Here is a 13,762-nt window from a genome sequence, read left to right as displayed (position 1 = left end):
ATTATAAAAACTTTTAAAAATAAAAAGTCAACTGATTGCTTTAATATTGATATGACAATAATCAAGCAGATTATAGAATATGTAGTGCGACCTTTCACGCACATATGCAACCTGTCATTCAAAGCTGGTATCTTTCCATCAAAAATGAAAATTGCTAAAGTTATTCCAATCTATAAAAGTGGAGAAAAACATCTGTTTACAAATTATAGACCAGTGGTCACCAACATGGTGCCCGCGGGCACCAGGTAGCCCGTGAAGACCACTTGAGTAGCCCGCCAGTGCCTGGACATTGTGATTTGCTAGTAGAAATTATGATTTAAAAATGCAAACATTGGCAGTACTGTGAGACATTTCGAAACACGATCAAAGTCTGACAATTTAAATCATCAAGTATTAAAAATAACACATCCTCATATTATTGAAGGTATTTTGGACAAATATGTTATTTCAGACGTGTATCAATTTGGTAGCCCTTCACACAATCGGTACACATGAAGTTGCTCTCACCCTCAAAAATGTTGGTGACACCTGTTATAGACCAATATCACTACTACCACAATTTTCAAAAATATTAGAAAAACGATTTTTTCGCAGACTTGATAGTTTTATACGAAAGCATGCGCTGTTAAGTGAGAATCAATATGGCTTCAGGGAAAAACGGACCACCTCAATGGCAGTTATGGAGTTTGTGGAAGCAATAGCCACTAATATAGACAACAAAGAATTTACTGTTGGGGTTTTCCTAGATCTAAAAAAAGCTTTTGACACAATAGATCACAGTATATTATTGAAAAAACTAGAAAGATATGGCATTAGAGGTGTAGCTTATAAATGGATAAAAAGTTATTGAGAAAACAGATATCAGTACGTGCAACTCAACAATAAAAAAACGAATCAACTGAAAATCACTCAAGGAGTTCCTCAGGGGTCAGTGCTTGGTCCAAAACTATTCATCTTATATATAAATGATATCTGCAAGGTCTCAAAACTATTTAAATGTGTCCTATTTGCTGATGATACAACTTTCTACTGTTCTGGAATAAATCTGAAACAGCTCCTGACAACCGTAGAAAACGAATTAAACAAATTAAAAAACTGGTTCGACAAAAATAAATTGTCACTTAACCTGAAAAAATCGAAGTCAATTGTTTTTGGCACAAGACCAATCAAACACCAAGCTAAAATTATGGTAAACTCAATTGAAATAGAAAGAGCGTATGAAACCAAGTTTCTCGGATTAGTAATAGACTCAAAACTATGTTGGAAACCACATATCGATAACGTAAAAAGAAAAATAGCCAAGACCGTAGGGATCCTCTACAAAACCAAGGAAGTGCTAAATAAGAGCTCTTTGTACACATTATACACTTCATTATTATTACCAGATATGACCTACTGTGTGGAATTATGGGGAAATGCCTGCAAAACAAACACACTCCCTATTCTCAAACTACAAAAAAAAGCAATTCGAATTATTAATAGATCAAAATATACGGAACCCACAAATCCACTATTTATCAAATTAAATACGATGAAATTTTATGGCCTGGTTGACTTTAAAATCGGCCAATTAATGTACAAAGCACACAATAACCTGCTCTGCCAAAACATTCAGAAGTTTTTTGAAATTCGAGAAAGAAACTATGAATTAAGAGGTACCAACTTATTCAAAAAACTCAAAACAAGAACAAACATCAAGCAAAGAAGTGTATCTAGCAAAGGTGTTAATATGTGGAATAATCTCGAAACGGACCTAAAAATGAGTCAATCGCTTGCTGATTTCAAAAACCAATTCAAAAAAATAGTACAAACAACCTACATCAATCAGAGTTAAAATGATAAATTCTAAACATTAAATATAATGATAAATCAGAACTAAGTTGATAAATAGAGAAAGGTATTGAAATATCCATTATGAATACAAGAGAAAATTGACACAAGAGTGCCAGGGTGAGGATGTATATAATCCCGATACAAACCAAAAGTTGTGAAAATATCACGGTTAAGGGTAAAGTATGAGCCTTAATGGAGACTTCTTCTTACTTTTTCTTTTCTGATTGATATAAAAATGATTTAGTAGATATAAACGCATAACGGGGTAGGACTAGATACGTTTTTTTACTTCATCCTACTCCCTTGAACATAATAACTGTGTTGAATGAAGACTGATTTCTTTCTTTTTACTTTTTTATCTACCTTATTTTCTGTCAAATTATTACTGTATATGTTTTATGTTCAATAAACAAAACAAATCAAATCAAAAATCAAATCAAATATCACTACAGTACTGACAAAAGCTGATGCTCCATGCACTCATTTTCAACACCGCTTATCCTGAACAGCATCCATCCATTCCATCCATTATCCAAACTGCCTTTTCCTCACGAGGGTTGCGTGCATGCTGGAGCCTCTCCCAGTTACCGTAGTCTTCAGTAAAGATCTAAAGTTGGCATTTTAAAAGCAATTCAAATTACAGTACTGTATGTTGAATCGCTACCCATCTCCGGTGTGCAATACGTAAAGCCACTTTACCTGTTTGTCCAATTACCGTGATTTTTGTCCTAGTTCTTGGACATCTACCAGTCCAGTGTCAACATCACAACACCCCCCTTTCTTTTGTAATTTGTATTAAAAAAACTAATTATTTTTTTTAAATTAAAAGCTGCTCGAGAGGGTCTGAATACTCGCTAAATATAGCGTCAAAGTCTGTAAATTGGCAACACTGACTTCCTGTCATGTCATTTTTTTTTTCCTACACACCTCGTGGTCGCCGTGGGATCATTGACTTGATCGTTGACTGGTTGGGCACCCCTGGTGTAGTGGTACACTCGCCTGACTGGTGTGCGGGCAGCGTGTGATCGGTTAACACTCAGTGACAGTGTCAATGTGGGTATGAATGGTTGTACGTCTCTATATGGGCCCTGCGACCGATTAACGACCAGTTCAGGGTGTAGGCTGCCTTTCACCCATAGTGAGCTGTGATAGGCTCCAGCACCCATGTTCAGCATAAATGGTGTTTTTTCACAGATGGATTATCAAATGGAGCGGTGCTCCAAATTTTGTTATATACCTGATGTAAAATGACAATAAAGGCATTCTAGTCTAGTCATAATAATAATAATAATAATAATAATAATGTCTGTCCAAGAAAAGAATGAACTTGTTGTGACAATATGCTTATTTTGTCCCACCCCTGTGACAAAACCCGTTTATCGTGAGTTGTATGCTTTAATATATGACAATGACCAATATTGCTAAGTAGAAAATGTCAGCCAGCCAGCTCTGCAAGTAAAAAAAGCAAATGAATACACCTGCAAATAATGAGCACGTCGTTGAGGCAGCCATGGCTGAGTGGTTAAGAATCCTTCACAACTGAAGGGCAGGCTTGATTGACATGAGAGCATTGGTTCTCCCAGCTCAAACGCTCAGTAGGGAAGCTGTCTGTTAATCCAGGAGTGTTCCTAATGCGGTGGGCCTGCTGTGTTAAATGCAGAAGTCTTATTTCATATTAACCATGTGTGTGGATCTAAAAAGTGGCTGTATCTGAATCACGGTGCATGCTCAATTTAGTATATGTATTGTTGTGCTTTACTGCAAGTACTGTATTAGATTTACCAAAAAGTAAACGAACTAAATTGGTGGCGGGAGAGGCTCAATTGTCATGCAAATGGTTTGGTTTAAAAGCATCATTTACTACAGAGGAACAATTGATACCACGGACTGGCCAAATAAGCATTATACAATGATGCGTCATTATAATTGTCTACAGGATGGCTTAAGTCAGGGGTCGGCAACCCAAAATGTTGAAAGAGCCATATAGGACAAAAAAAACAAAAAAAAAACAAATTGTCTGGAGCAGCAAAAAAAATAATAGCCTTCTATAAAACTTACAATGAAGGAAACACATGCTGTATGTATGTAGGAGACTGGACTGTCTCAGAATTGTTTATGTTATTCATTCCTTTGTTGTCTGCTCACAGGTGCCCCCATAGAATTTATTTTGTGATTTCCTCACTTGATTTTTTTGTTTTGGTACATTATTTTCGCTTTTCTTAGTGTCAGTGAAGTGATCATTAATTTCCGTTTTTCAGAGGCAGTCTTTGAACGCCTCTCGAGTCGAACAAGAAGGGAGAAGGCACGGAGTTGGACGCAGACGTGTCTGTGTTTGTCGAGACTGTTGAAAGCATAAATAAAGTGTACGTTTTTAAAAAAACAACACCACAGCTCTCCTTTTTCGAAGCTGTAACATGTATCTATATCTATATGAACTATATTAGCCTACTATCAAAATCTTTTTCCATTTTCAAATATTTTTTAGAAAGCTCCAGGGAGCCACTAGATGTCGAAAAAGAGCCGCATGCGGCTCTGGAGCCGCGTGTTGCCGACCCACGGCTTAAGTAATTTGCCATTAAAGACAATCAGCCTTTAGAATTTGCTCCCAATGATACAATGTATGATTGTTTAATTCTCTGTTACATGACAAAATATCTCCTTACTGACTCTCATCCAAGCTGTTCCGATAAAAACATCACAATCATACGTAAATGCAGGCAACATTTACAATATCAATTTTAAAACAGACTAAATCACACTTTGTTTATGGGTTATGCGCACAGGCTTAGAGTGTCCTTGTGTGTGTGTGTTGGTGTTAGTACGGATCAGAGCTTTCCATACTATGAAGACTGAGCGAGCAAGAAGAGGCGAGCGGCTCAGTCTCCTACAGAAAAGGTATGAGTCACATTTCTATGCTGCCTAATGATTTCTGGAGCACAGGAAATAATGACAGGGGCTTTGACTGAATGGTAAACAGAGTCATTATTGTAAGATTATATTATTTGTCCCCATGAAAAAGCATTCTCTAAATAAAGCTTGCCATATGAGAAAAACAACACTCCAGCTCTTGCGAAATACGGTGGAGGCTTAGTTATGATTTGGGGCTGCTTTCCTATATCAGCGCATGAATCTGTGGAGAGTATAATCAATTTGGGCCATGTGCATATATTGCGCAAATGGTGTATACAGTCCATTGTTAACTGAACCCTCATGAAATATACATGCCAAAAACCAAATAAAAATGCAAAATATCTAATTATTCTAAGAGAAGAAAAGTATCAGCTGACCCTTCAATAGCAAGGTCCACCCACTCGAGAGGATCAACATCGGAGTGCTGCTCTGAACATAGAATGACGGAGACAGAGGAGTGGATTAAAAAAAAAATCCATAACTGCAGCACATGATAACCTTTATCAAAGATCGCATACCTGTTACGCCTCTAATCTACCATCCAGGATATTCCGGTACTTGGAATTTTCTTTGAACCCTCCCATCAATTCCGTGCTGAAGTCTGATGGTTACACTGAAGTGGCTAATCATTAAAAATGATAACTTCCTAAAAAAGGCCATCTTAATTCTTGTTAATTGTACTTACAGTATATTCCGAACCTGGCTTAGATGACAGGTCGGCCAAAAAATACTTCAATGTTTTTTTTGCTTTTTTAAAATTGTTGTTTTTGTTGTTGTTTATTGAACATAAAACATGTACAGTAATAATTTGACAGAAAAGAAGGTAGATAAAATAGTAAAAAGAAAGAAATCAGTCTTCTTTCAACACAGTTATTATGTTCAAGGGAGTAGGAAGAAGTAAAAAACGTATCTAGTCCTACCCCGTTATGTGTTTATATCTAATAAATCATTTTTATATCAATCAGAAAAGAAAAAAAGTAAGAAGAAAGAAGTCTCCATTAAAGCTCATACTTCACCCTTAACCGTGATATTTTTACAACTTTTGGTTTGTATCGGGATTATATACATCCTCAATTTTCTCTTGTATTCATAAAGGATATTTCAATACCTTTCTCTATTTATTATCTGTGCTGATAACAAGATCATGTTAACCAAGCACATTCACCAATATTCCTAGAAAACTCTGGTCAAGGTGAACAAACAAAAGACTTGAGAAGACAAGAACTGAGTTTGTAAAACGTCAAAAATAAAATGTTTTGTGTATCTTCTCTCTCTCTCTCTCTCTCTCTCTCTCTCTCCCTCTCTTCATCCAATTGTCTCAGAATCTAGCTGCTGCTCCTCCATATTGAGAGGAGCCAGATGAGGTGACTCGGGCATTTGATTAGGCCTCCTTTGTGAAGTGTTGTGCGATTTTCCCCCAGGCATTAAGGCCCAGGGACGACCCACGACACGGTGGAGTGACAACGTCTCCTGGCTGACCTGGGAACGCATTGTGATCGTCTGGGCTTCCCTGCTAAAGCTGCTGCTCTCAGACCATTTATGGCAGATCACATGATATGTTAGTATGAAGTTAGTTGACTTTCCTGAGACAGCTATGATTCGGTTGAACAAATTGTGTTTAAATACTCAATGTCCTTGGGTTTTATGTGACAGTTCTACAGTAAACCTCAACTAGGAGTGACAAATAATCCGTTTGAAGCACATAAGTTTTGCCACTTGTCGGAAAACTGTTATTGCGGCACAGGGAAAACGGGTTGAAGGAAATTTGGTGGGAGGGGCATTCTTGCCGGATTTTAAATCAACGTTTTATATAACCAGAAAGTTGAGTTAAATACAATTCCTTTTTTTCTGAGAATAATCCAAATGAGTTCACGTTTTAGCTTTTTATTGTGTGGCAACATCAAAGTAGCTTCTATGCTTTATTGCATTAAAAAAACAAAACGCAAGCAGTGTTTTCGCTGGTTTATAGCAAACAAGAGAAACTCTGAGGCAAACACTGAGGGAGGTTCCCACAGAAACGGATGTTATGGTTCATGTTTGAGATATCCCAGAGGGAAATGGCATATGAATGGGAACTGTAGCTTCACTGCAGTGTCATGATTAAGAAGGTGGCCTCGTCATTAGCTGCTAACAGACCAGCTTCTAATCATTGTCTACTTAGGCTCAAGTCTGCACTGATCGTCTTTGTTCTTGGGCAACATACAAGGGAACCTAGTAACCAGCGAGAACAGATACTTCACATTTTCTTTCTGTCCATGTAATGCTTGTGTGGGTTTCCTTACCTTAAGTGTGCACAAACCTCAGGCCAAATGGGATATCACGGCCCTGTGTATCATGTGCTGCAACATGGCATTAAAGTATTATCTCATCTCCTTGTAAAACTTTGTTCTTTGGAGTGGAACCAGTTCACAGAAATTTCCCCGCCCTCCCCCTCTCCAGCATTAACTGGGAACGATCCATCAGGGGTCATCGGACAAAGGACCAACATGTCAGGAAAACTACAGCGCTCGCTGTTCATGACTGATGTGCTGTGTCAGTTTCTATTCCTGCAGCTATGTGGAACTGAGAGTCTTTTAAACCTGATGGCATTCAGTGAAGCAGCAACAGTGCATGCTTTGTATCCTTTCATGTTGGATGTTAGCATGCCGTTGCTGCGCAGAACTTGCAGGGCTCAATCCCAACTGCCTGAATTGCAAACATAAGCGGTTGATAAAACATGACCTGTCACACCCATTTAATTTTTAAACGTTTGAATGGCAAACAATGGGCCGATGATGTCGGGATTATGAAACAAGTTTTTATATTGACATGCTAATTTCTCAACTGACTCCATAAAATGAAGAAGAAAAAAAGAGTCGCTGGATTTAGTGAGCACTGCAGCCTTTTGTCTCAATTCTCCACTGGCCATGCGGTGTACTGTTGCCATTATAATCAAAGTGAAAAATTGTTGCGCGGTAAGACAACTTTCATGAGAAAATAGTCATCCTCTCACATTCCACCGCTCCTCTTTACAGCGGCTAACAACTAAATAATCAAACTTTCAAACTCTGGTTGAAGTGAAAAACAATGACAGTAAAGCATAAGTAGCCAGACAATTAACCCTTTCATGCACCAATAATGATGACCTGTAACCTGATAACATACCGTAATAAGCTGTCCACTGTCGTAACCGCCATCCCTGAAAGGGTTAAAACGGTCTATGGAAACGCTAAACACACACACACACACACACGCACACACGCACACACACACACACACACACACACGCACACACACACACACACACACACACACACGCGCACACACACACGCACACACACACGCACACACACACACACGCACACACACACACACACACACACACACACACACACAAATCTCTAAAACTGTTAACATAATTCTTACCAGCAATCTTAGTGGACAAAAAATATATCGGAAGGAAGTAAAAAAGGTTTTGAACTATGATCTCCGACTCTCGCCCAAAGTCAGTTAGGGCAAGCTTCACAATTAATGAGGTTAATAGTACAAAGAATGGAACGGGTAAATGGATGGATTTTAAAAAGTCTCAAAGGTCTGATTTCATCTTTTCAAATGTAAATACTTTTCGAATTTCCTTTGTTAGTCCTCCATGGAAGCAGAAACGCTGTCTTATGTTTTCAGTAAAACACAACATTAATGCACATCAGCGTGCAATTGAGAAAACTGATCAACAATTTTCTTATATTCTTCCAACACTACCGTAGTCATTCTTACAACGTAGGAGGGCCTCAGAATCCCACCAGAACATGAACAGATGAGACTAGGATCAATCATTTCCAAATACATACTTTTCATAACCAGAATATGTGAAAGAAAGGAATTTGTTGAGGTACTACACGTGCACTTTTTCAAAACATGGATGTTAAACATTGAAATTAAGCTTCAGTGATTTCTAGATAGAAAACGGTTGCAAACGCTGAAAGGGTTAAATACTGTATGCCGAAAGCAGTGAGCCCAAATTCCGACAGTAAATATTTGAGATTGAGTTCATTTCTAGCATTCAAATACTGCAACTTGCAAGCAAGCTAACGTACCAGTACTCTTGGTAACAACACTGTAAATCTTAGCATCAGTGCTCTGATTCACACCGTTGTTTTTTAACAGAGGTTTAGGTGACCTTACGTTAACACGTTACCGATTAATTTTTCAATCACTTGGCTACATTATCAAACGATCGCAATTTTAACTCCACTTACATTACTTGTTTGGAAAAAAAAATGTTTACACCGTGCAGGCTTTTTTTGTGCAAAATTTCTTTTCAGCATACTGTACATCGGTCCGTCTGATCTGCTTGTACACTTGTCTGACTTGACTTGTCACACTCAGTGATGGTGTGAATGTGGGTATCAATGGTTGTTTGCCTCTATATGTGCCATGTGACTGACTGGCAACCAGTTCAGGGTGTAGTTTGCCTTCCGCCCTAAGTCAGCTGGGATAGGCCCCAGCAACTCCCCACGACCCTCTTCAGGATAAGCGGTGTTGAAAATGGATGGATGGATAGATGGATGGATGGATGAGGATGTCAAGGACAGCTTGATTGTATGACTTATTCACAAGGAATTGAATTGTTTAAATGGCTGCTATGTTAAAGTGTGTAAGGGAAAGTGCAAACTAATTTAGAAAATGGGGCAACCCCACCGTCCCCTTCAACTACACCATCGGTGTCAAACATACGGCCCGCGGGCTGCAGCCGACCCCCCACGGAAGTTCGATTAGGCCCGCAGGATAATTTAACAGTGGAAAAATACATAAGACACAGAATGAATTTCATAAGCTGCAATCAATGGATCATCCGCTAGGGGGAACACTGTTTTGATCAGAGAAGAAGACAACAGCAGTCTCAGTCTGTCACTGAGACAGACCCAACACAGCAATAAAAGTCAGCTACCTAATTGCTAAAAATCTCTTCACTGTTACTAGTGTTAGTGTCTCAACATGGCTACGCTTGTGAAAGCAAAACAACGAACTCAAACGCGTTTTCGTTCAATGTTGTCAACTCATATCCGGATTAATTTTAGGCAAATTTTCCTCAATTCTCCGGAGAGATTTTCATAAAAATTTGAAAAACCCGGAATTCCGGGAAAATCCGGAGGACTTTCATCTCTGCTTGCGTAACTGGACCTGTAATGACTGATGTTTTGAAAATCGAACACCTACACTCACTGGCCACAACATGAGGTACACACACCAGAAAATGTGTATCCAACAATTCTGTCTTCGTTGACACGATAGCTCAGTTTAAACTAAACTATTCATTGACAATATTGTGGTTTGAGTTTGCTGTGGTGTATCATGCTGAGAGGTGTTTAACCCTTCGATGCACCCTGTAACCTAAAAACACGATAAACTGTCCCACTGTAGTCACCGCTGTCACTGAAAAAGTAAAGAACTACACCTTTCCGTAGATATTGAGGTTTTCTTCAATGCAACTTGACACCTTCGGATTATGCCCTTTTATTTTCCAACATTTGTGACATGGCATGTAGTCTGTACAGGGGCTTTCCCTCTTCTCTTTCACAAACAGCAGCAGCGAACAGCCGTGCAATGAGAAGCACAGGAAATAAAGAGAGCCTGGAAATCAGCTCCACTGCAGTCAGCCTGAAAACAACTGACCAACTGAGCAGGGACACTGCTGCTACGTCAAAATCGTAACATCCCACACACTCTTTTAGTCAGTGTTGAGTCGGGAAGGTCGGATACTTCATGGACCAAAGTATTGAGGCACTTTTTAATTAATCTATAGGGGTTGTCATCACCACGTCATAGTCAGACTCAATTAAGTCAATCGGTTGTTTGGGCAGTATATCCCTTGGTCTCGTGTGAATTTGAACTCTTCACCCGACGCAGACATTTTGGACAAACCTATGCTTCTGCTTTGTGGGAACAGTCTGGGAAAGGCCCTTGATTTTTTTTTTTTCTTCCGGCATGATCCAGTGCTTTCTCATGCAAATAAGTCGTGAGGTCATTGGTACAAACATCCCCATCCAGTATAGACCGCTCAATATAGCTCGGTCAACAATCTTAAACACAACATTCTCGCAATTGGTTCTGGAAGAAATTTCTTAAACTAGAAAATTTTGTTAGTAGAGACACGTTTTCCATGTAAAATGCTAATCCGTTCCAAACCCACCCTAATTTTAGACAAATGTTTTCTGAAGCATTGCGAGCTCCGGCGTTTTGTTTTTAGCCTAATCGGTCACGTGACGGAGAAGCGTAGTTTGACGTGTGTCAAGCCTGACCCAGACGGATGTAACGGAGAATCCGGTAATTTTTCAAAATAAAACATCTTTGTATTCTGTAATAAATAAATTGGAATTAAGGCAAGTTCTTTCTGTGCGGCCCGATACCAAATGCCCTGCGAACCAGTACCGGTCCGCGGACTGGCGGTTGGGGACCACTGGGTTAAATGAGTTGGGGACAAAGGCCACCAATCAGGAAGGAGCAGGGAAGAGCTCTTGTACACATATTAACAAACAAATTAACAGCCACAGAGCATAATGGGCGTAACAAAATACATGTCAATTCTATACTTTCCACCATCTAATAAAAGATCATTAAATAGTTCTGTCTGCCTCTATAAGTCACTGTCATAGATGGATAAACAAAGATATGTTATATGTGATGATTAAATAAATTTTGGGCCAATTAATTGAAATTTGATCCATTCCAGCGGTCAACATGAGCTTTTGTACTACTGTGTCTCCGATCGATAGATTTGCGCTATTTCCAGGCCGGCCAATAGGCCTGCAAATGTACTGCGTACAAATATATATTGCAGAAATATTTATTTTTACTTTGTCTTCATGAGCATTAGGGTACTTGGATTATATTACAAACTACGTTTATAAACAGGCTACTCATAACTGCACCGGAATACATTTTAAAAGTAACCCTGTGCAAGAATGGTATGCTGCGTTTCACGGGAATGAAAGGAGGCGCTTTGATTGCCCACGACTGAAGTTGGCTGTGACCACTTTGACAGCAGTGCAAACCCTCTCGCAGTTCTGCTGGCCGACGCTGAATTTGCGAAATGACTACCGTTGGGTCTAAACCGGCTGCGCATCGATTTACAGTACAACCTTAGTGTATACAAACTTAGGATGACGTTTCTAAAGTAATTTTTGTGTCTTTTGGGTCTCCTTAGGAAAAAAAATCCTCATATTTCAGGGTGAAGAATGACATTGACAGAGTATTTTTCCCATTCACATTGTCAACAGGTCAACTTTGACCCGACCCTGATGTAAGGGTTACAAAGACAAAGCCTGAGCGAAGAGCGGAGTGGCATTACCTGCCGTAGTGTCCTCAGCATCTCTGTAGCCTCGTCGTGTTTGCCCTGCTTGGCCATCAACATCATCTCCTGGATCATTCCGATTCGCCGCTGGTAAGGCGGTGGGGTAACACCGCGGCTCAGCCTGTCCCCTGACCTCAGCATGAGGGATGCAAACAGGTCCCCTCGCTCCTTGGTGGGGGTGCGCCTCCAGCTGTGCTGAGGGCTGGTTCCTCCAGCATCGTGTCCCTTGGTCTGTTTGCCCCCCATGGTGCTGTGTGCTGTGATAAAAACAAGCCTGATCCCACCGGGCAGTCGGCCATGCAGCGGCAGCCTTAGCGGTTGTTTCCTTCGGAGTGCCTGCAGCTGATCACATCTGTACAGTCTGGACACTTGAGGGGGATTATGAAGCACTACCAGTAATGAACTCGGATTTAATCTGCATTAGAAAGGCACTGCCGTACATGGAGTAGAAAACAACAATAAAGCAGAAGCAGGGGGAAGCAGTTCATACAGCTCAAGTGGGGAAGAGGTCGGAGGATGCTGCCTGCAGCATGGCCGCTCAAAACGCACCAGTCACACAGAAGAACTGAAGCCAGCCGCAGTCTCCTGTCCCAAACACAACTTCACCGCGTCTTCGCCTTGATTTACCTCCGGGAACGATGTGTTGTCGTTGCTGCCGTGTTCTCATCTCAGCCACCCCAACAAGAGCCCCCGACCCCTTCCCCCCTGTCCTGGAGCGGTGCACGGAACGAGGCGGTGGTGCAGGAAGCATTCAGGACATGGCAATGTTTACGTCCGCCGTTGAAAGACGACTGTCTCTTTGTCACCAGCGTTCCACCCGCGGAATTCACCAGTCGCCTGCCACAGAGCGCTAAAAACGTGTGACAACCAGGCTGAGCGTCTGTCCGAGGAAGAGCGGAAGAGTACCAGCCTGCTCGCCTTGCTTGGGTTGGGACTAAATTATGGATGACAACCTCTCGCTTGGAGTGCATGGAGCACGCCCCCAACCGCCTCCAGGCAGAGAGCACCGACGAGTTTCCAGCGTCTTATTACCCCATTACTCTTTACAATAGGCGGCTATATAAGGGCTCAAAAATATTTACTGAGTTTTGTAAACGCAGTATTAAAATCATGGAACACAGACTGCCAGGTGGAGGCTGATTATAACCTATATTACCTTTCAGAAGCATCGTACGCAAAACCGCGGTGTTTTTTCACGACCACGAGGTGTTGCTCCACCAGAGGGCACTGTCTGTTTTTAAAAAACAACCTATCATGTGATTTTCATAAGGTTTACGGTGTGTGCGTACTGGTGATCATCTTCGTGTATAAATTAAATCGAAATTCGCAGTGCTGAGTTCTGTGGCGGGAAAATCGGAGCCCATCTTCAGTTTAGGGCAGTGGTTCTTATCCATATATGCAAATTCACCGAACCCTTCATTATAGTGACATTTTTTTCAAATTCTAAACATAAAAACGCATTTATTAAAAACTGAAAAATGTAAACACAATTAGTATAAATATAAAGTACAAGTTTTTTAATTGTGCACAAACTGAACCAGCCAGTGATGGCCAAAAGTGCACGTCATAACTAATTGACATGTTGAGTCGCGCGTGTCTTAACCTCCATGGCAGAGGCTCTGCTGAACCTCTGAAACTGATTCACCGAACCCCGAGGGTTCGATCGAACCCAGGTTAAGAACCACTGGT

At 40.5% G+C, this 13,762-nt stretch overlaps 1 protein-coding gene across 2 annotated transcripts in view; it reads right to left on the bottom strand.

Annotated features, from left to right (window-relative positions):
- lrrc75a (leucine rich repeat containing 75A) overlaps positions 1–13,293 on the bottom strand; it is a 35,205-nt gene extending 21,912 nt beyond the window's left edge. Inside the window, exons 1-2 of one of the 2 annotated variants that reach the window (XM_052078956.1) lie at positions 12,623–13,293; positions 12,071–12,330 (exon numbers count right to left, since the gene is read on the bottom strand). In XM_052078956.1, coding sequence (XP_051934916.1) covers positions 12,071–12,330; positions 12,623–12,824 — 462 coding nt within the window. In that variant the 5' untranslated portion in view covers positions 12,825–13,293. The remainder of the gene's footprint in view (positions 1–12,070; positions 12,331–12,622) is intronic. The other variant, XM_052078957.1, reaches the window with a different exon arrangement.
- Positions 13,294–13,762: the final 469 nt, after the last annotated feature.

This window comes from Hippocampus zosterae, chromosome 10 (genome assembly GCF_025434085.1).
Source record: "Hippocampus zosterae strain Florida chromosome 10, ASM2543408v3, whole genome shotgun sequence".
Lineage (NCBI taxonomy): Eukaryota > Metazoa > Chordata > Actinopteri > Syngnathiformes > Syngnathidae > Hippocampus > Hippocampus zosterae.
Note: the sequence above shows the minus strand (reverse complement) of the source record. Positions and strands in the feature narration are given on the sequence as shown.